Source organism: Pundamilia nyererei, unplaced genomic scaffold (genome assembly GCF_000239375.1).
Source record: "Pundamilia nyererei isolate P.nyererei 1_Seehausen unplaced genomic scaffold, PunNye1.0 scaffold00028, whole genome shotgun sequence".
Taxonomy (NCBI): domain Eukaryota; kingdom Metazoa; phylum Chordata; class Actinopteri; order Cichliformes; family Cichlidae; genus Pundamilia; species Pundamilia nyererei.
The window spans coordinates 3,567,194-3,591,180 of record NW_005187429.1 but is presented as its reverse complement, the minus strand read 5'-3'; the positions used below and the strand labels follow the sequence as shown (position 1 = coordinate 3,591,180).

Genomic DNA, 23,987 nt, shown 5'->3' with positions numbered 1-23,987 from the left:
TATATGTATATATATGTATATATATATATGTTAAAGCTTTTAAAATTTAGGTGAGTTGTCTACATTTGAACTATTATTATTTGTAATCTAGAGGATGTAATGTGGAATGTTAGTATGCTAACATTTTCCAGTTAGCGCGTTACACTAGCTAGCTAAAGCTAATAAGAGTTTATTTTATTAAAATAATATTTAAGCTTTCAGCTGCTAGTTTATTCACAAGGGATCACCAAAGCGACTGTTTCGCGCTTCATTCTTACATCAGATACTCTTTTTAATGTAATCCTAAAGGGATTTTATTTCTCCTCCCAGGATTGATCCAGGCATTTTCTTTTAACTTGTTCAGTGAATGTATAAACTATAATGTGGAGCCACTGATATTTTTTTTATAAAATATTTAGTTCAACTTTTGTTCTCAGAGAGGCTCCAAATGTTTGAGTTTCATTGCAGTTTCATAACAGCTAAGAAGCTGTCCAAGATGTTGCTGTGACTTGGTGAACAGTTTTCATGAATATGCTTTCAGTTTAACAGAAGTCCTTACAGTGAATGGGGTCTTGAACACAGTGTGCCCGGACCAGGCTGTTTTCAGTGAGTATTGTTAATTCCAACCGCCTGGGCAGCCAAATGTTGGCAAGGCAAGGTGGCTGTTAGGCCAGCAAGACTTTGCATCTCCATAAATATCAGCGCACATTTGCAAATAGCTAGCTTGCAAATTCCAAGAGGTGTTTAAAGGTCACACCACTACATTGTCACCTAAAAACAAATCTTGAAAGTATATTTGGCAACACAGAAACACAAAAAAATCACATATAGTTTGTAGTACTTTCTGCCACCATTGTGATTTAATTAAGAATGCATTCTGGGACAACTGGTTACCTGATGTCCTCTGCTTTAGTCTTTTATTTGGGATCTGTTTACCTTTACTTGCTGTGCAGGGTACCAGCACATTAGGGTCTTGATGAATTGCAGTGACAGTTTATTTCATGATGCTTTGTATTTTCTGTTAATTATTAATTATTTCATTTTGGCATTCGTATTGGCACCTATCAGGTATGCTAGCATGTCATTTTCTCATAGTTTATCACCATGTTAGCCTTTACCAATTAGAACTAAACACAAACAACACACTAAAACTAATAAGACTTTATATAAATTGGTTGGAGTCATTCTGTTTCCCCATTTTACATCACCAATAAATATTGCACTTAGTGGAAACATGATAAAGGGCCCTCTGTTCAAACCTCCAAAACAGGAGTGATTTTACAGTTGGAGGCCATTTTTGTCATTCCTCATCTTTTCTGTTGTTGATTTTTGTTTTGTTTTTACTAGCTTTGTATTTGGCTAGGATCTGTGTTACTAGTAGTAGCATGAGGCCATACCTGGACCCTACCAAAGGCTGCACCTGCAGTCCTCTAGAAAAAGTTAGTCTCAAGAGCATGGAGGAAATTCCAGGAGACAGGCAGTTACTCTAGGAGAGCTGAAAAGGACCTTAGAAGGTCCTTAACCCATTAGCAGGACTGGTATCATGCCCGGGCTCATGTGGAGAGGGCAGGTAGTTCCAGGAGGACAAGGGAATTGATACACTGATTGGCCCCCAAGGCTGCCTGACCTAAATTCAACTGAACACCTCTGGGACATTATTTTTTTGGTCCATCCGACAACACCAGGTTTCCCCTCAGACTGTCCAGGAGCTCAGTAATGATCCAGATGTGGGAGGAGATCTCTCATCATCCATCAACTCATTAGTAGCATGCCCCGACATTGTCAGGCACACGCACAACCACATGGGGGCCCACTGTGGGTTGGTCATTTCCATTTCCATTAAACAATATGGCATTCTTTAGTTCCTAACACATTACCCAGACCATATGAATACAGATATCCAGCATTATTGTTTTCCACTTCTTTTAAGCCTTGTATATAATCTGTTGGGGATTATAAGACTGCTATGGCATGAGGAGTCAAAAGGCCACAAATATAACTAATTAATCCTGTGGAGAAATATGTATTTGTAGCTGTCATAACATCACAAACATAACCCATGTGGAGGTGCCTGCAGAGAAAATTACAAAGCAATTACTGGACGTAGACATTTTTCCAGTCAACTTCCTTAACAGTGTGTCTTCAAATTAAATATCATTAAAGACAGTGAAAAAACAATAAGCCTTTTTCCCCACTTTATCTTTATTTTAATAACAAAATGGACATCCTACACAGAACACATTTTGCAAGTTAACAATACAAAATCTACAAAATGACAGTTTTTTGGATTTTATTTTTTTTTGTTCGACAGGTCACAGCTGTACAGTATACACAGATACAATACTGTGTTTTTTTCTTTTCCTTTTTTAAAATTCCTCTACATTTGGCACTTGACCACAAGATGCTATTGAAATGACATGTGAGACTGTAGTACCAATCGCCTCATTGAAATGTTAACAGTGTTAATTAAATTATTATCATTTTTCCACCTTAATATCACATTTATCCAGACAAGAAGACTTCCTTTACATCATGTTCAGCTTTAAATCCTAAAAGACCTTTTGCTTGAGAGATGCTGACTTTATTTCACCCTTGTTTCATCTGTATTATTGTATGGCTGTTTTACTTTTAATGTTTTGTGTGTTTTATTAATTTCACTTGTATTTTTAATGTGTATTTTATACCTCATGTGAGCTAGTGTGTTGTAGTTCTTTACTATGTATTATTTATTCCTCCGCACAGCACTTTGGTCCATTGTGGTCATTTTAAAGTGCTTCACAAATAAAGGTGGTTATGTACGGTAACGTCAGTGCATCAACCTGTCAGTTAAGCAACCGTTATCATTTACATCTGTCACAGCATCAATTTGAAATTGATTGATTTTTTATTTTTTTTTTTGCACGTGAGACAAAAACTGCACGTTCAGGACACGACGTCACATTTGCGCAAGAATATAAGATTACATTGGAATTTAAACATCGACGCTGAGAAGTGGAAAAACTTAACTGCCGGCATTTTATTATCTTACGTCAGTGTAGGAGACTTTTAAAAGTTTTAAAATGCAGCAGATGATATTCAAAGCTGAATGCATAGCAATATGTGTGGTCCTCTCCTTTTTTTTAAACATCTCTAGCATAAATATGAGTGAATATACTGTACAACTTTCTTCCACATCATGTTTGTAAAGAAAAAGAAAATGTTCATCATCACATTCCAATAATTTATATGTCAACATTTTAAAATGAATCTCTTCCATTGCAGCGAATTGCTACAATGTTACCACAGAGTAAAAGAATATATAAGTACGTACTATATATATTCATATAACATCTATCTTTGATTTTCAAATTATATACTTGTTGAACTATAGTTGAAGGAGAATCACAGCTCGGTTTCTATGCATATGCCAAGTTCGTGTATTCGTAGTTAAAATCAATGTGTGTACATACTGTATGTGTGGGTGTGGATACAGAACTTGGCATGAAAAGTCACTTTCAAAGAAGCAGATGGTTGTAATCTGTAGTCACGATATTCCCCTTCATTTAGACATCTGAGTCAGTTTTGGTTCCATGTAACATTCCTCCAAAATGTACAAAAAAATTCAAACAAAAGACAAAAATAAACAAAAAATAATAATCTTTCATCCCCATCTACAATTACTCTTTGGTTAAAAACTACAATTCCCAGATCTTCAGTCTACTGTAAGCTCAGAACGCTTTTAGGCCCACGCTTACTTACTTCATTTTTTTCCCAGTGTTGACATGGATTTACACTGCAATACTTAAAGAACCACCCAGTCAGTCAGTCACACAGAACAAAGCCAGCATGACTCCCTTTACATCAGGAATAATGCTTTCAATAACAACAAAGGGGAGGAAAACAAACAGCCAAAACTTGATTTGGCTCAGAGTACCTCACAAATGTGCTGAATTATCCTCACTGGCCGTCCTCTCAGACAGAAAGCACAGCTTTCACTCTGCGTTTCACAAGTCTTTGATGGGATTTCAGTTCTTTTGACTTATATCTGTACCTTATGTGAGATAACCCACATGTTTTTGTCTGGAGTTTTTGACCAGGCGTAGAGGCGCATGAGCCGTGTGTGCATGTAGGAATCTGAAAGATGATATACTATTTGTAGCATGTGCATGTTAATCTGTGTCTGTTTGCGTTCATGTGCCTCTAAAGCTCGAGGTATCCCATGTGGAAGAGAAAAATCTCAGGTGTGTCAGATGGGAGAGATTTTGAAAATGTGTTAAATCTATTAAACTGCAGTGGAAAAAGTCCTTTTTTCGTTTTACTGCCCAGCACTGCTGGGATCACACTGAAGCAGTCGGACAATGGAGGGATCGTTCTTCGCTCCCTCGACGAACTCCTCCAGGGACAGTTTACCTGTGAGAGACATAAATGACTTTAACAGGTGCTGCAATATGAATAGTTCAATTTTAAAAAGCAGCTTCAAAAAAAATTATATTCACTATTTTTTCAGCTCTTTTTTATAATCCATGAACTGCTGCAAAAGCTGGCAGGAGGAGGAAGAGACAACAAGCACAACCACACCAACTGTGAGTGGGAACCAGTTTTTAAGGACAGACACAGAAAAATCAAGAAATGGATTTGTGCTTAAAATATAGCCGCAATAAAACTAAAAAAAAAAAAATTGGAAAAAGCAGTGAGCCATGAAGTAACAGGCCTCCTCTCCTGTAATGGCGCAATTTAAAACAAAGCAGTTAAAAAGACTGATAACTGCTGCTGCTGCCAGTGAAACAGTTTCCTCTAAATCTGAAGAGCACCTTCAAAATTTAGATGTGCGTTGTGTGTGTGGGGTGGTGTCGTAATCTGGCTCTCTTTATTAGACAACCCATGCAAACAGAAGGTTTGAACAGAAGGTGGGTGGGGCTGCTGTAGACACAGTCATAGCTGACTGATCTCATTGTAGGGAGATCCTGTCATGATTCCAGGGTTCTGTCTGGATTTTGAGCTTTTTTGTTTGCTTTTATTATTAACATCACCGTTAATGTTATTATTAAGTTGGGATTTCTCTTTAGTTTCACTGCTGTTTAAGACTTGCTAGTTTTGTTGTTGTTGTTGTTACTGTCAGGCTGAGGGTTTCCATACTTGTAAATGTGATCGCGAGGCTGCGTCCACACAGGAAATCATTTGTAATTACTAAATGGCAATGCAAAGTGGGCGGATCCTAAGATGAACTTTTCTCAACTACAAGGCGAGCGATACAAGCGTCTACCCATTGGGGCACAGATTATAAGCGACTGCAAGGTAATGCATAGGTTGCAGGGTTACCGTGGCGACTGGAGTCTGGAATCTCTGTTGGCTTCAGAGCGATAGGCGATGAGGGAATCACTTCCTGTCTGGACGAGGCTTTACTTCTTATTGAATTTATGGAGTTTTAGTGGGCTAGTGTCAGTTTTGAATTCTTGGTTTTTTGAATTCCTCTTCCTGGGTTTTTTGGTTCCCTCTGTTCAACCCTGTGGCTCTTCTTCCTCTTTAGATCTTATTTAGCGTTTGCCTCCTTATAGAAGTGCAGTTTCACCCTTTTTAAAATTCCTTGCTTTCGACCTTTTTACTTCCCGCCTTTACAATCGTCTTGATTGCCTTCACAGTTGTTTCATTCCCCATCAGCTCTCAGTGTATAAACAGTCCCATTTTCCTTGCAGATCATCTATTGATGTTGTCCATGTTTTCTGTGTTGATTTCTGATTTTCAAATACTTACTTAGTGTAGTATTTGGACTACAAACAGCCAATAAAGTGCTTGCTTTTGATTAAACTTAGTGTCCTCTCTCCACTACCAGAGCTTATACATACTCACGCTGAGTATGTATAAGTATTGTAGACAAACTATTTGAAAACTGCAATGTTGAACATGAGCATCCTTTGCTGACATTAATAAATGGAAATAATAAGAACAGATAATAAGGAAGCCTTACCATCTCTATTTGTGTCCATCTGCCTGAAAATCTTATCTGTGCGTTTCTCAGGTGTGGATTCGTCCTCAGGCATCTTCATCACAGAGGAAACCATCTTGTAAATGGCCTGAAGACAGATGGGGGGGGAAACAGTTTCAGTATGTACATTTTGAGGGAAAAATAGTACCGAAATAGTGTTTCGTGCACTGAACGACAAAATAACCTTAATGTCCTTTTATGCAGGTTCAAACTTTCTAAGAGTGGCTGTAATGCATTACAAACAGATGATATCTCAGTGGAAAACTGGAGTCCATTAAGCACAACTGCAAAGTGCACAAAAAAAAGATCATCTTAGTGACCCATTGATCAACTTATCTCTGCAGGGAAGAAGCAAGATAGAGTGGCCCTTTCATTTATTTTTCACTCTTTGCTGCCTGATTTCACCGCAGGGAAATAAACAGAAAGCGTTCATGTAAAAAAACAAACAATCAAACAAAAGAAAAGAAATACTCTTTGACATTTTTGTTTTAGGTTTTATTAAATATATGGAGCAGAAGAAAATTTCCGCAATTAAAAAAAAAAAAGGTTAAAAAAAATGAAAATCACTTTTGTTAATTCAGATTTTGTTAAATCTGAAGGGTTGTGGGTGGCGGGTTTTTTCACCCCCACCTTCCTTTCATTCCTGCATCTCTGCATGGGATGATTTTAATGGGAGAACAAGTGAAACATTTGTTGTTATCGTGAGGAATTTTCTCATCATTGCAACTGAAAATTAGATGGTGATTAATTTCATCATCTCATAAGCTACTTCTTTTCCACTAGTACCCACTCGGCCCGCATTTTAGGGTGTGCCATGAGGTGGCAGGACCTGGTGTCCCCCCACTATCTCTGCCAGGATTCCAGGTGAGCTGAGTCAACCCACAAATGTGACGTCAACAGAATGCATGCCGCTGATTGGCCAGAAAGCGTTCCCACTGGATGAGTCATGAAAGCATAGAGGTTCTTGTAATTTATGGATGGACAAATAGGTCCTTCGACTGGATTAGCTAAAAATCTCTAGTTCACCGCTTTTTCCTCATAATATGACTATAACTTTTTTTTTTTTTAAACAGTTTTACTACAAAGAAACATAATTCATCATGGTAAATGACCTGTATTTTTATAGCGCTTTACTAGTCCCTAAGGACCCCAAAAGGCTTTACATATCCAGTCATCCACCCATTCACACACTGGTGATGGCAGCTACATTGTAGCCACAGCCACCCTGTGTCTTACAGACTAAATTCAAACTCGGCCTGCGTGGAACAGCTAATGTATCGGATCATGTCCAGATATAGGCTCCATCTCACCTTACGCATGCGCTTTAAATAAACAACACCGACTTTGGAGAATGGGATTACACCTTCTTTGGTACTCGGCTCAATTTAGCACCGCAACGTGTGATGTAACAACATGTGTACAGGATTGCTGGGTTGTGTGAGAGCGTGCGTGATGCTCCGACTGACGTCTGAAGCATTCGTCCAATAAGGCGAGGAGCCTGTTTCCTGTAGAGTAACGATGGGGAAGTGCGCAGCTGTCCCAACTAGTGTTGAGCCAATATGACAATCAGAAGGTGGACCACACATCGCAGCAGAGTCTTTTTTAGGGAAGCAGAGAGGAACTGCTGGTTTCTTAAATTACACATCGTTGCTTTCCCCGCTGTGGGCAGTGAAATGGTTCAGAGCACAAAAGCAGATATGATGCAGCAGCTGGTATGGATGGCTGAGCAAAATACTGCTCCACTGCAGGAATAGTTTTATGAGCAGGGGAGCATGATGGCATGCAGCTCCCTCTAAAAAGCCTGAGGGGTACATAAAGCTAGAGAAGCAGAAAGATGGAGGGAAATAAAGTTAGAAAGGAACAAAAAAAACAAAGCAAGACCCACCGTTACGATCTCGAGCATCTCGGCCTTGCTTATGTACCCATTCCCGTCCAGGTCGTACATACTGAACGCCCACTTCAGTTTCTGGTCCAGCCGACCACGTGAGGTCACGCTCAGAGCGATGATGAACTCCCTGAAGTCTATAGTCCCGTCTCCGTTGGCGTCAAATGTGCGGAAGACGTGCTCAGCAAACTTTGAGGCGTCACCGTAAGGGAAGAAGTTGGCGTAGATCTTCTTGAACTCCTCCATGGACAGAGAGCCGCTGGGGCAGTCCCGCAGGAAGCCCTTGTACCACTCAGTGATCTCGTGCTCGGTGAAGTCCGTGTTCTCCATCAGGTCTTGCATGACGTCGGGACGGAGCTTGCTGTTCTGTTTACCCATGGTCACTGCTTGCGTTGAGGCTGTAGTCGGTGTGAGGGCAGCGATGCTTTAGACTGCTGACAGCGGAAAACAGAAGACATTAAAAGGTTGTTAGAAAATCATCTGCAGTGACCTCGAGGCTTACTGAGACAGGAGGCGGGAAGCAGATATAAATGGGAATAAAAGCACTTAATGCATTTTCACACTTTAACTTTTCCGCGTAAATATCTCATATTTACATAAAACCATTCATCACAAGCTTTTATTTTTAGGCAAGGCAATAAATCCACATTTTACAGCCGAAAAACGGTTTTGCTCTGTCATATGAGTGAGTGAATAGCTCAATATACATTCATCACCCACGGAACAACAGCTTCATTCGCTGAGTCGAGTTTGCCATCAGCTGATAAACATCCAGTCCAATATTATCTGCTAAATGCTGGTCTCCCTCTGTGTTTATCGGTGCATGCTGCAGCCAGAAATTAGCCTGATGAGAGCAAAAAACAGTAAACCTATCCCTTAAGGTGTTTTGGCATGTCCTAGCATTGTAACGTCACATTTACTTGTGCTGCTCATGTCAAACAAACTTTGGTAAAATGTGCATTTATAATTTTTCCCTTGGATGAAGACTTTACTAATCCCACACCCAGAAAATTCACATGTTAGAGCAGCACAAGGGTCAGAAAGAATTAAAAATAGGAAGGACAAAAACAGTATACAAATAATAATAATAATAATAATAATAATCCATCCATTCACTTCCGCTTATCCTTTTCAGGGTCGCGGGGGGCGCTGGAGCCTATCCCAGCTGTCATAGGGCGAGAGGCGGGGTACACCCTGGACAGGTCGCCAGTCTAACACACAGGGACAAACAACCATTCGCACTCACATTCATACCTAGTGACAATTTGGATTATCCAATTAACCTATCCCCACAAGCTGCATGTCTTTGGACGGTGGGAGGAAGCCGGAGTACCCGGAGGGAACCCACGCAGACACGGGGAGAACATGCAAACTCCACACAGAAAGACCCCGGCCTGATGGTGGAATTGAACTCAGGACCTTCTTGCTGTGCGGCAACAGTGCTAACCACCGTGCCACCGTGCTGCCCATAATAATAATAATAATAATAATAATAATAATAATAATAATAATAATAATAATAATAATAATAATAATTTGTACCATTTATAAATTTTATTTAATGCCTTTGATTAAATTAATGTCACTGATTAAATCTGTTTATATTCTCCACTGTTCTTTCTTATCTTTCTGCAGGGAAATCACTTATGTGGCGCTGAACTAGCACATGCTCTCTTATCTTATGTGATTTTATCTTTTTCATTTATTTGGTGGCTGATTAAATGGAAAAATGCGCGCGCACACACACACACACTAGATAAAAGGAAAGCATAAGCTTGATCTTGTGCACAAGCAACTGCAACACAAGACCATTGTATGTTCTCATGGTGTAGCACTACGACAGATGCACAACCACACCTATAACATGCCTTTCTGCCTGTGCATGCATCTCTGCAGATGCATCTTTCATTTCCTGCATGAACTCTGAGGCTCATTCGCAGACACAGCTATCAACATCCTCTGTAATCGCAGCCGAGATGGCTTATTGAGCTGGTATCAAAACATCTGACAGCTTTTCTTTCATTTTGATTGAGGAAAGTAAGATAAACACAGTGTGACAAATGTTGCACTCCTCCATAACTAATAATTTGGTGCAGAAAGGAAACTCAGCAGAGGACACAGTTCATCGTCTTCCCCTGTAGCTAATATGTTTAGCACCCTCCCTTGTCACACTGCTTGCTGCTGAGTTCTTCAGGCTAAAGAAAGAGGGAAGCTGTAAAAAGCTTAGCCGAGGATAATGACAGATACAATCAGCAATGTCAGGTCGGGTCGAAGCAGTGGAGGTACTTTGCTCCAGGAAGGGTAATAAAGTTCCAGGACCTCTCTGTTTACACTCAGGCTTTTGGCCTTTTTCCTATTCCAAATCTTAACAATGAAACTTGTAAACCTCATAAAATGTAGCAAAAACAAACACACGTGAACTTATTAGCTCACAATAACTACACGTTAGTCTATTGTAAGCTCTTGAGTGAAACATACAGGTACAGTCTTCAGTTTCTTAATCATCATCATCATGTATGCAGACAGTTTTCTGCTCATTTGGCTGATCCATTAATTCATTGACAGAGCTTCATACACACTGTGGAAACAGCATGAGCTCTTATAGCTAAGAGGATTAAGTCAAACTTCTGCTACAGAAAAAAAATAAAATAAAAAAAAGGCAGGAAACAGATTTAACCCTCATCAGTTCATTTAGCAGTGACAGTAGTTTAAGTAATCCTGCAGCAAGTGTGAAAGTGTGTGCGCGCGCCTTGAATTAAACAGTCTGTGTTTTTATTGGTTTTTCTTAAATCCAATTTCGTCTTCTTTTATTTCACACTCACACATGTTCCATAAACAGGCGGCTATAATCCTTTAATTAACTCAGAGTAAACAATGAGCGCAGACAGTGCGGCAGCCACCTCAGATGAGCTCCCTGCTGTTTTACCAGTAGTTCACTCCCATTCTGCGGCAGCGGGAACAGAGATTAGCACCTGTTTACACACCTATCCTGGAGCAAAACGCCACACGGAGGGGAGGGGGTCTCCGACTGCACGGTGGATGTACGGACAGGGAAGCGAGTCTGTGCCTTTAAATTAGACAGACGCAAATAGTCTGGAGCTGAAGGGTATAGCTGATATATGGACAGAGAGGGGGGCTTTATCCTTTCATAAACCCATTAAAGACACACACTAATCTGAGGACACCGTTCCCTAAACATTACACTCCTCAGGATTCTGCTGGTATCTGCAGGATGTCTTCTAGATCTTTGCCGTTATTTTTAACTCTTTTTAAACCGGATTTTAAGGAATGCTGCTTTTTGCTTAACCTGCAGACTATAGCCTGCTGTGGACCGCATGTTTTTGTGGAAAATTGGTAGTCTGTGTATGCTACACAGAATTTTACCAGTGTTTGTTGTATAAGTAACAGAGCACATTAGCTGTGTCTGGTTACATGAGGGCAAAAACACCTCGACCAATTGGTAATGCGGGCTGCTCTTGTTTATGTTTGTACTGCTGTTGATCCTTCAGCTCAGCCCCTGGAGATGTGGCAGAAGTCACAATGTCTTTGTGGTGAAGTGAAACTGAGTGTGAAAAAAGCAGGATGAGGATACAGATTGAATCCTTTCCCACTGAAGCCTTAGTAAGTAAGCATTAAGTCTGATTCCCCACAGACTTCTGTGGAATCTGCACCAGCCCCCTGCTGGACATCAAAAAGAGTGCAGGTTTAGGCACCGTGACCATCTTTTATATACAGCCTATGGGCATTCAGTGATTCCTGTAGTGAGTCTGGTGACCTTTACGGCTCTCCTTTTTCAGGCACATCTGTTCATTATCATACTTCTAATAAGCTTTAATAGTCCTAAAAGTTACTGTATGAAATTAAACCTTCAGGGTGTCAGTTCATAAATTATTGAGCCTGCAAAAAACATTTCAGCTTATTTTGTTTATTTTCTTGTTTTACTTGTTCACCGCATTTAGAGCAAAAACAAAAACCTCACATCATGTTACTGATTCACATGTAAGAATCAGAGTGCAATATCTCGATACTGCGATACTGAAAGGCTAATTTTGTTAGTTCACTTCTGTACGACCCCAAAGAGTCATGAAGCAGTCACTCTGCCCCTCAGTGAATGGTTGTCCCGCAAGAAGTAGTGATTCCTTACAGACATTTTATCATCCAAGAAAAGATAACACAGTATTTACAGCTTAGGACTAAGAAGCAAGTTCTGCATACCCAGGATTGCTAAGACAACTGCAAACCGAGTGAATAGATGATCCGGGTTTGTTGGAACTTGAAGGCAATCAATGTTAATAACCAGTAGTACCCATTAATGGTCTAAACAGTCCCCCATCAAATCATTTCCCGCTATGAATTCCAGACCCCCAAGTGTCTTTGAACCCCACATTTAAAATCCATCTTTATAAGAAATCTTATCACATCCAAAATACATTTTTACGCCTAACATACAAAAACACAGCTTCTGTTACGTACGTGTGCCCAACCCTCTGGTTTAGTTTAGTTTCAGCTTAAAAAGATAAGATAAAATATTTTATTTGCCATTTGTACACATACACCGAGGACACAGAAATCTTGGGCAGAGATCAGAGTCAAAGCCAAATAAATTCAAATATGTGGGACAATATGAAGTCATTTCAAGTATTAAACAGTAACTTGTGAACTGACTGTGGTATGAAAAAGTATTGCATGATATTGAAATATATATATTGCACTTCTAGTTTAGCTGCTCCTTATTTTGTTTTTTCCTTCAGCTCGACTGTGACAAGAAGCTTATCTTTTATATAAGCTTATATATTTAGCTTATCTGCCTTTCTGAACATTTATTTTTCTCCTACATTTTCTGACATTTCCACTTCATTCATAAACTCATCCCTTATCTGACGCGTTGACTGGTGCCACCGCAGCCTCGAATCTGCATTTTAATTGCTCGATGGATTCGGGTACATTTTTTTGATTATTTGGTCCTGCGTAGTCATGACGACTGACCCTGCAAATCACTCCTGTTTATCGCTGTGAGTGGGCCCAAATAAACAAGAGAAGAAAAGCGCATAATTAGTCAGAAAAGAATGAAACGGCACTTCCTACAACGACTGATGGCTTGTTAGTTTGCTTGCTTTTAGCTGCGGTCCTAATCACACAGAGTCCCTCCAGCTTTGCTGTTTAAACATTAATATGGAGGAACTGAGCCAGCTAATACGTCCTCTCTCCATTACTTTAAACCAGAGGGGGAAGGTTAATTAGTATTGCCCTTAATGGCTTTACAAAAAAAGGAAAGAGCAGAGGTGGATTAAAGCATGTTGACAGTTTAAATATGTCTATGTGTTGCTTTTAAGGTTATTTTCACTCTACATAAAATTTGCTTATTGTTGCTAATTTTCCGTACATACCATTAAAGAGCTGAAATAATCACACAAGAATAAACTGATATAGCAGAGACAAAACTGGCAACTCAACTCAAACCAGTGTTCCTCCCTGTTCAGGATCTGTACATCCTCATCATTGAAAGACTTTAGGCCGATCTCCAAGTTACCTTAGGGGGGAAAAAAGCTATTTACACCCAGCTGAAGGCCTTCCTGAATGAATATCAAATTTTGAAAGTGTTCATTTATATGCTGATGACTGTCAAATCTATTTTCCTTTAAATTATTGGTTCTTGATTCATTGTCTTGATGACATCAGGGGATGGACAGCGCTGAATTTCCACAAGTTTTACAGAAATTTACAGAGGTCCTCCTTTTTAAATCCTGTGGCTCCAGCTGTATCCCTACCTTTGACTTTTCTTCTTTGGCCCCACATTAAAAAAAAAATCCAGCATCACTAATCTAAGTATAAAACTTGAGTCACATGTCAACACTGTGGTTAAGTCGCCTATCTTTCAGATGAGGTGGCTATCAAAATTCAAGTCCATCCTGTCTAGAAGCCACCTAGAGACACTGATCCATGCCTCTTGCCTGGATTATTTTAACTGTCTTTTGATTGGAATTAGCCAGGCCAGACAGGTTCCATCTCTCGTCGATTTTAAAACTTCATGGCTTTTACCCAGTGTGAGCTGCTATCTGTCTTGTACTCTGGCCCTTTGTATGTACCTGTTCCATACGCAGGTACATACAATTATAAGTTAATTCATAAAAGCTAGTTAATTCACTAGCTTTTATGAATTAACTTGCAGCTGATTTATTGTTTTATTCTGGTTCTCTCATTTTTATACATCGCTTTGGTCAGCTGTTATGTTGGAGTTTTTTAAGTGCTTTAGAAATAAAGTGATGGTGATGATGATGGTGATGATGACAAAGAGTTATCAGACTCATAAAATCAGTGATTTCACCACATCTTCCAGCGAAAAGCAGACTAAACTTCGAATGGCACAAAGGCTGATGAGGACACAGCAGCCTTGAAAAATTAGACAGTTTGCTTTGAGGCTATGAATTAATGCTCCAATCCCCTTTGTCCCAGTCTAATTTGTATTTGCACATTTCTCTCACAGAGCCATGTTGCACACTTATTATGAGCCAAATAATTAATATAATGAAAACTTAACTTTAGGTTTATCTGTGTCTAGTTTGCATCTCCTCTGCGTTTTTCTTTTCTCTCCACTGTGATCTGTGACTGATGAGATGATTTACAGTTTAACTGGTAAGTAAGCACAGGCCAATTAGAGCAAATGCTTTCCTGTCCTTTTTATTACCGCTCATAAAAAACTAACAAACTATTTCATACAAACATATGTATAAAACTACAAGACAGATTTAAGCACATAAAGTTATTCTAAGTATTTAGTAATGCACAGTATTACTCCTATGATGATGTGTGAGGCCGTTTACACACCACCCTGCAATTATGGGTAACCACAGGAGTTACAGCTGCAAACAAACCCAGTTTACTACCATCATTATTTGCTCACAAGCATCTGAAACCATCTCTGTGGCACTACATTTTTAACTGCAGGAGCTACATTAGCCAGAGAAATCCAAACAGTGGTGTTTGTTTAATATCGGACGTCAACTTCTTCTTCTACTATTTCCGGATGGTTAGAAAATTCTGATGTCAAAACAATTTATTTGGCAAGTAAACGCACGTCATGATGGGTCACGATCATTTTATTTAGGGTCCGTGTAAACAGTGAAGATCTGATCTGAGCTTTAATGAGACTGAAGAAATTTTGCACATGTAAACATCGCTAATGTTGCATTAACCTTTTGCTCTGACCTCCGTCTCCCTCAGTTAATCAGATGTAATTAAATCCAACTTAAATTAAAGCTTAGCTGCAGCAGGTTTGCCATTAATGATGTGTTTTCGATTCAGGCATGGATGGCTCTCTCTCTTCCACTATCATGCACAGTTCATGCAGCCCTCTGAGACAGTCGAGAGGAACGGCTCTCGGTTGAAGGTCTGTGTGTATTTTAGAAGAAATACTGATGGGAAAAAAGCTGAACATCTCTTCAGCCAGTCACCCTAAGAACTCCGCTATTTCTAGCTCTGTGAGATCACTGCCAACAATTAACCGGTAAGGCTCTTACCTGGTGCTGCAGGCGGACCAGCGATGGCACCGTTACATAACTAATGCTTTGACAAGTAGACGGATCTTGCGGTTTAGCCGGGCTCTCCCTCGACCATCTCATAAGGTCAGCACAAGAGTGTGACGCTAGTCTAACGCGAGGAGGGGAGAACGGGCCTGAGATAGAGCCGCTGACCTCAGCCTGCACAGGTGTTAGTGAAGCTCTCCAGAACAGGCTGTCTCTTTCAGTGCGGCCTTGACGGTGCACACACAGCCACCATGAGCTTTAGTGTTCGAGGTTTGAGGTCTTTAGCAGAAGACAGGATACACCTGCTGGGCCTCCAGGCAGATTTAACTCCAAAAACAGCCCAACAAACAAACTGCACACCTGCAGCACCAGCATCATCAGTGGCACCAACAGGAGGATCAAAGCCAAGAGAAGAGAAAATACACCTTTAAATCCACCAAGAACTACACCGAAATCAACCGCATGTAGAAAGGAAGATTCAGTACTTACACACATATTTAACCTTTTTTTTGGCATAAAATAGATCTTAACATGCTTGAAATGCATCAGTCTGACAGCAAGTGGGCTTAGTTTTTAGAGAAAGTCAAAAGCCGCTGCTGTAAAGTTGGATTTGAGCATCACCACAATCCCCGTTTTATCTTTTTATAGTCTTGAAAACAAAATCCAACGAATTGCACAGCCCTAGTATGCAGACAGCTCTTCGCACTGTACTACACTTGACTCATTCGTGCTGTTTGACTCAAAGGGCCTCCACACGGCATTCGTCCCAGAACATCTCATTGCCCACTTACGCAACAGCCACAAGGCTCCATTTATATCCTGCAGGTAAATCTTAACCCCACAGTCCAACAGATAATCCAAGAACAGATCTGAGGAGGTCAACGGAGAGCGCGAGAGGCCGAAAGAGACACGATCGCAGATAGACAGTTTATGAATGACACATTCATAATGAAATATGATGCATCTGTGCCCGCGCTGCAGAGCTGAGGGCGGCTATCCTTGACCTAACAAGCAAGCAATTATTAGACCTACGGGGGCGGCAATCCGATCTCCACCCGCAATTCAAAAGTTTGTTTCATCTCAGCTGTGATAAGATATTAAAAATGACACTTTTACCATCTCACATTAGACGAGGACACATGTGAACGCCCCCAGAGGCTCGGTTTACGCAACGGCAAACCGACGTCACAACCAGCCTCTTTTGTCTTTGAGTAGCTTATCTGCAGTTCTCTTCCACTTCATCTGCGTTTGAAAGAATTTGTGATCAGATGATTGTGGCTGTATAACTCTTTAAAACTCTTATATATGCTGCCTTCTAGGCTTTAGTGCGACCTTCAAACCTGAAAATCACAGATCTTTGTCCCCATGTTATTTTTGGTGGTTTTTTTTAAAGTGCTTCCATATTCAAAAATTCAGGCCAGTCCACGTTAACTAGCACGTAAATCCACCACTTTAATGGATAAATGGTCAAAGATGTTACCAGGTGATTTGATGAAGCATGAGGCAAAAATGATAAACAAGACAAACAAGACAAACAAAACAAACAAATAAACTGTCTTATTTCTGCAGGAGACGTGCCAAGAGGAGGCTGCGACACATATTCCAAATGAAAGGGAAATACTGGACGAGGTTCAAGCAGCTGGCAGCTTTAAAATGTTCTTCATCTCACGTCCTTTCTGTTTCTATTAAATTCGTTTCATCCTCGCTGCCAGTTTGCTTTGATGAGTTCAACTTGACTGACGTTTGGTGCATGAAAATGAAGTATGAAAGCAAACAACAAGGCCTTGAAAGCCTTATTTACAAGCGCAGTTTTAGTTATAGATGAACTTCGGAGTTATTCCAGCGGAGTGAAGTGCAAAGCCGACAAACTCCTGCATTTTTTATGGGAGAAACGAAGCGCAAAGACACACTGAAGCATCATAGGTAGTCTCGTGCAGCTGGAAAAGTGAGGTTTCACTCATGTCAAAGGTTAAAACACATAAATATAAACATCTTCTGGCCACCATCCATCAGCGATCACATGCTTGATGATCCCGAACATCTCAAAGCACCTCAGATATCTGCTGCAGGCCGCATAGCTCTGGGAGCACACACACTCACGTTACAAGTGACGACGGCTGTTCGGTGCAGCATGCCTTAGCAGCTCCTTGAATGTCTCTGAGCAACTCTATCTGCCGTGTTATTTAGCGTAAGGTCAGAGTGGGGATTGCTGCTGATTATCCAACACAGTCTGAGGATGTGAGTGAGGTTTCACTGGGTTTCTGCCGGTGAAACAGGATGCACAGACCAACAGTGAAACTCAGTTGTAGTAACTTAGTACGACAGCGACTCAAGGTTTAGGTTTAGGAAAAGTGAAACAACTTAAAAGTCAAAGCAGGTTGGTAAACTTAATCAACTCCAATTACATGTGAAACATCATCCAGAGCTGAATCAATGACTATTCAGCTGAAATGTTCTGACTTTGGATTCTCAGATTTGATCACTTCGTGATTTTCTTGGTGACATGATCCCAAACATATTTATAGACCACTGGTCAAAACACACAGACCCTTAATCATTCGTCTTAATCATCAAATAAAGTAGAAACGATTCAGAGTACATGAAAACAATCGCTCGCTGCATAAAATGTAAAAGTTTGGTATTAAAACCGAGACAAAAACTCAAATTACTCTTAAAACAAAAACTAAAGCTCTTCATCCACACAGGAAGTGATTCTCATTGACGTGGCAACCAGAGAGTGCTGAAAGTCAACAACCTTCAACTCCAAGAAAATAATGAAACGCTTTTCTCGACTCTGAGACGCATAAATGAAGCCACTGCCGATGACAGGATACTGGTGATTGACTTATGATAAGATATATAAATACATCAGAGGGTTTCCAGGGTAACCTGGGCCTAGCGACTAACCTTCAGCGTGAGCAACAGCTTTAAAGTTTTAAAGTTAGCCACTTCTGTCTTCTAACACCCCCTATTGTTTGTGTTTATCTTAACAATGCATTTATTACTACCGGTGTGTCATTTCATCGGGGGGGGAAATATCATTATGTCTCTGAAGGAGCTCCAGCTTCTGACTGTGAAAGTCTGGGATGATGCTGGTGTTTTAAATAACCATTTTGTTTTCTCATTTGTTCATGTAAACAAAAGAAAGTCCTTCTGCCTTTCACCACATACTCTTTAAAAACTCAGCGAGCACAAATCTGATGTGAAATAACAGAAAAATAACAGCTACTGTTTTTTCCAAGGATACATATCAGACAAGGGAGCCAATATTCCAGCAATTTATTGGTAAATCCCCAGAAAATAAATAAGTAAATAAAATAAAACCAAATTTATGTGTCTAGCTGAAACATATCCACAGTTTTATTAATGGACATACAGAACAGACAGTTAATCCATCTGCTCCTCTAGCTTTAACTTCATGCTTGCGCGACGAACCTTTTGGCGTTCGACATATGCTTAACGTGCACTTTGCTCTCCAATGTCAAAAACGACTTCTTCCCTTCCCACGGCAACAACTTCATCATAATTCAGCGCACATGAGCTCCTATTGTGAGACAGCGTTGTGCGTCAAGGCGCTGCAGAAAACCACAATCATGACACCGAAGCCATTATGAGGGAGCGAATGAGAACAAGATAAAAACGAAAAAAAGAAGAAAAAAAAGGAGCGTCTCTGACAACGACTCCAAAGGAGGCAGAGCTGCAGAACGGACAAACGCCATCACACACTCACAGCAAAATGCCACTGATTGCATGAGAGGGCCGCTTATTTTTGCACCGAGTCTCTAAATGTGAGTCTCTCCCTGAAACAGCCTGTTGTAAAGACAAAAGGCTACAGAGATGGAAATGTCAATCTATCAGATGACTAAACAACTCCCACCCCTCTCAGTCAGAGATATCTGCATGCCAGAAATGTGGCTTTCTATCCAAAACACAGTCCATGTGACAGGTCGGAATCTGTTTCTTCTCTCTCGTGTTATCTCCAGCTTTCTCCTTCACTTCCTTTTATCCCCCCCCCAGTCTACTCTCTCTAAAAAAGTGTAATTCAATTCAAAGAGGCGCAGACTGCTGCTCAGACAAGCCTAACTACAGACCAGGCTACCAGTGCGGTCAGTCTGGCCCAAAACAAACTGAGAAGACACCCACGCCGGTGAAAATAGAACATCTGTTCAAATTTAGCACACATCTGTGAGCATCCTGAAAGCGTTTGACACCAAGGGGGCCATTATCTCGACTCCACCCTCCACAGGTCTTTCAATTATCTTGTTATGCTGTATTGGCCGCTCGAGCTGTTGAATTACTAAAATCGAATCAGAAGTCTGGAAGCTAGAGGTTTCGTGTGTGAGTGTGTTTTCTGTTTTCTTTGCATGCGAATGACCCTCCTTTCTCCCATTTCTTCTGGACCACTGAACTCTCGGATTTATTTCTCGGCTTCTGTGTCCGTTAATGTTTTCCCCCTCACACCACCTCCCTGTCTGATCCCCCCGTGGCCACTTCACTGGAACCATCAGAGGAAACTCAACCCTAATGCGCCACAGTGTTTACATCAACAAATGAAACCAAAAAGACGCCTTAAAAAAAAGAAAGAAATTTGCACGAGTTCAACTGAAGCCTGGAGGAGCTACTTAGAGATGGAGCTTCAGTCAGTTTAATCCTACATTAGCTGCTGGTCTGTCTCATGGAAACCTGAAACCAACAGAGTCAATATTTTATATATTAATTATTTACTCTACATGCTGTTGGGAGGAAATCTTCACATAATGGGCACCAATTGCTACCAATTGATTGCTATTAAACAGCAAAAATATTCAGCTTTTTTGTTATGAGCTAACCAAATTAATCAATCCATACCCATTTAACTCGCATTAAATTTATTAATTACTTTTGCTCAACCTCAGGAAGAGTGAGAGGGATGTTTTATGTGTGTTCTATAGGAAAAACAAAACGTGATTTGTGTCAGGTTTAGCTAGAGTCTTGTAATAAAGCAAAAGATTCAATTCATTTCAGTTTTACTTATATAAAATTGAAGCCTTTATCATCCCTCAAAAGAAATCAAAAGGGCAGCTTCTACAAGTGGGATTTATTTTATTCTAAATTAAAATACACGTTATGTTTGTCAAAATGCTCAGACTTCTGTTATTTAAGCTAACAGAGACTCTTTGCCTTAAGTATATGCAGCTCAAGCAGGCTTACGTGTGGTCTGCAGTGCATGCAACTACACTAAACAAACAAAAAGCAAAAGACTCAGATAAGAGAAGCAGAAGCCTGCAAATATTTGAAACGCTTTCTGGTGGTTTCTCAGTGGCTTTCCTTTTTGTGCGTTTTCCTTCTGGGTCTTCTTCCAACAGCTTATTAGTGCACTGACCAGACACCCCACACTTTAACCAGAAACTCTGCAGAAAGCAGATTGCCCACTCACCTGACAAAGGTGAAGCAGCACCACCAGTCCAGTAAAGCTACCCTTGCCCTGCTTTAATCCACTGGCTAACTGATGTGCATCTGCTGAAATGAGATACCCTGCTTCACTCAGCCTTGTGTGGTAGCAGGACTCCCTTCTTTTTTCACTTCCTGTTCTCACTCCTGCTTCAATCAAATGGAGAGTGCAAAGACTGAAAACGAACACCTCTCTTCTCTTCAGGGGCTCATTTAGGACAAGAAGAAGCACCTTCATCCGATTAGAAATGTAGGTAAAGCTTAATCCGCTGCTAGCGTCGCGAAATACCTCTGCAACTGCAAAGTTATGTTAGAAAAACATGTGCAAAAAAAGGCTGCTTGTTTTGGTCATTTAAGACAAGCGAATAAAAGTGGAGGGAAGCGGTACAAGGACGCTTCTTCAACCTGTAAAGTCATCTCACCTGAGTGCGGGGAGGGAAAACTGAGGAGGGGTGGGAAACAAAGTATGAGGAAGCGGGCAAACTGCGAAGGAAGAGACGAACACAACATCAGCGACAGCTTACCTCGCTTTCAAGTTGCTGTGGGGGGCTCGTTAGGAGTCTCTTTAGAAGTCCATTATTAGTACGAGGACGGTGAACGTTTCAGAGGAAGCAGAGCTGTGCGGTAGGTGAGCTGGAGTTTCCCGGGTGCTCGCAGTCCAAACTCTACCAGGCTCTTTTCCCGATCCGCTGCACACACTCTGCTTAGCCCCACAGCCTCTGGGCGTGACGTCAAGGCTCGGCATCACGTGGAGCGGCAGCGGCCAATGGGAAGCCACGGTTTCCTGGCAACAGGAGCCCGGCACCTGAATGGCGATTAGCATTTAAAAACTGTAGCCACAAGTTGTTCGTTTACTAAAGAGTATATCAAATGAAACATAACCCCACTGTATTTAATAGCATCTACGTGCTTATTAATGTTTATTAATGTTTTGTAATGGTCTATAAACATATAGAAGTAATTGTTTTATAAGTCATTTTGTGGCTAATGGCCACCTGATGCACATACACAAGAATACTGATCAAGAACCTGTTTTAAATAATTTAAAAAGCATTAAAATAACTTATACTTTTATTTACTTATTAATTGCTTACAAATTATTTACCATTAAAAAAATTAAATAACGCTGCACATACAGCGCCACATTTTACTAAATATTTCCACAGTTTATGGCAGCTCCGGCTCTTATTTAAACATTTTCTCCAGATTTGCATGCATTCTGTATCTTTTACCTGCTGTGCTGTTTGTTTCTCCCCTAATGTGGGATGTGTGCAAACTAGACCTTCGGATGGATTCAAATGATAAAGATAAACAGCTGACACTAAGACTACATTTTCAGTCATTTGCATTAAAGTTCAGCTTACTTGCTTTGTTTTGCATTCTCTTGATCAGCATAAATGCGCTTGCTTATTTCTGAGTATTGCATGAGGAACAGGAGGGTGATTAAGATGATAACCACCATCCATTTGCTGTGGCCCAGTACAGGTGTTCCCATGCAGGCACATTGGGAGCCATGCTTTGGCTAAGATGATTAAAGGAAGTCAAAGCCACAGGGATTATTCAGACTGTGTTCCAGGGAGTATATTCTTAATGGCCTTATGAAGTACACCGAGAACCCCCTCCCTCCTGTCGAGTCAGCAAAATGCTCATCACACTGATCACAGCAATCCATTACCTGTACAAAACAATGTTCGATGAACATTAATCACATATCCATGCACAGGAATCATCTCGGCTTCTTTTGATCTCTTTCTAGTGTTGAAATATGTAATAAAGGATTACAATAGAATTCAGAATAATTATTCAGCAGGGTGATGGCCTCCCTTGCTCAGATTCACTTAACTTTGTTTCCTGAATAGATGAGCTTATAAACATAGCGGTGGTGCTTGCAACAACAAAATCTGATCATGAAACACCATCTGTTGAAACAGGGAGATAGCGAGCACACCCAGTAGATCATTCAAAGTTTAACAAATACAGTTTTGTGCAATCAGTTTGATCACAACATAAGCAGCTTCAGCTGTTGATACAAGGTAGGATGGATCCATGCTTTAATGCTGTTTAGCAAAAACAACAAACATAAAGGCTCATCATCATTTTTGCAGTCTTCTATTGTTTAACTCTGGTGAGTTTTTGTGAATTGTAGCCTCAGTTTCCTGTACCAGTTTACAGGCGTGGCATTCAGTGTGCTCTTCTGCTGCTGTAGCCCGCTGCTTACAGTTCATGATATTGTAATTCAGAGATGCTCTTCTGCATACTTTGTAACAAGTGGGGGGTTTTTAAAGTCCCTGTTGCCTCTCACTGGTTATTTTCTGTTTTTCAGATCATATTCTGCAAACTCTAGAAATGTTTTTGTGGAAAATCCCAGTAGATCACATTCAAAGTCACATCAGGTCCAGGTTCAGATTCCTTTATTGTGAATTGTCCAATGCAAACACACAGAAAATCACAATTTTATAAGTGATTATAGTGAAACAGTCACAATGATAAGTGAAATAAAATCATTTAAGATAGTATTGCACTCTATAAGAACATTGCCACCCACTGCACATCTGGATCATTGCATTGCGTTATTAACTATGCGTTACACAGAAATCTTCGATTGAAATCATGTTTCTGGAAATGTGATTGTATAAAAATATAACAAAATTAGACTGCATTTAAAAGTTTGGGTTTTAACCGTATATGCAAACATACAGACAGATGGAAAAGCTGCTAAAATCTCAATGCGTCAATTTTCAAGTTTGAAAATGGTACAAATTTAAACACGAATGCTTGTTTAAGGACAAAATGCAGTTAATGCAGTGACATTAATGTCTTTCTAGCACTGTTTGATGATATAAAGCCGCAGTTCTCTGTTGCTGCCTTTAACCGATTGTTACTCTTAACTGAGGTGAGAGCTCATCAGCGTGTTTGACCCGGGGCTAGAGTCCCTGAGTATTGTGTGAAGCCAACACTGCAACCTCTGACTAATAGGTTTGCATAACATTGATCTGACTGGCTGTCCATTGAAGAGCTGCACACACACACACACACACACACACACACACACACACACACACACACACACGCACACTAGTGAAGCCTGGTGTGCCCCAGCTCAAACAGCAGGAAGTCTTTCTAAATCAGTCAGCCCATGGCTCTACACGGGCTCCATCATTAGGTAACAGCGGCTTTACGGATGAGGCTAAGTAGGCGGTTCTGGATG

At 40.5% G+C, this 23,987-nt stretch overlaps 1 protein-coding gene across 3 annotated transcripts; it reads right to left on the bottom strand.

The window, feature by feature from the left end:
- Window positions 1-2,162: 2,162 nt before the first annotated feature.
- LOC102210110 (neurocalcin-delta B) lies at window positions 2,163-21,513 on the bottom strand. 3 transcript variants are annotated; one of them, XM_005728495.2, is made up of 4 exons: window positions 21,304-21,513; window positions 7,827-8,260; window positions 5,924-6,029; window positions 2,163-4,368 (listed from the first exon to the last, which is right to left on the bottom strand). In XM_005728495.2, the coding sequence occupies exons 2-4, from the start codon at window positions 8,202-8,204 to the stop codon at window positions 4,274-4,276; spliced, it is 579 nt and encodes a 192-aa protein (XP_005728552.1). In that variant the 5' UTR covers window positions 8,205-8,260; window positions 21,304-21,513; the 3' UTR covers window positions 2,163-4,273. The 3 variants fall into 3 exon arrangements, with proteins under 3 accessions (XP_005728552.1, XP_005728553.1, XP_013765119.1); XM_005728496.1 differs by having other exon boundaries at window positions 7,827-8,257; XM_013909665.1 differs by lacking the exon at window positions 21,304-21,513 and adding an exon at window positions 20,766-20,933 and having other exon boundaries at window positions 7,827-8,257.
- Window positions 21,514-23,987: the final 2,474 nt, after the last annotated feature.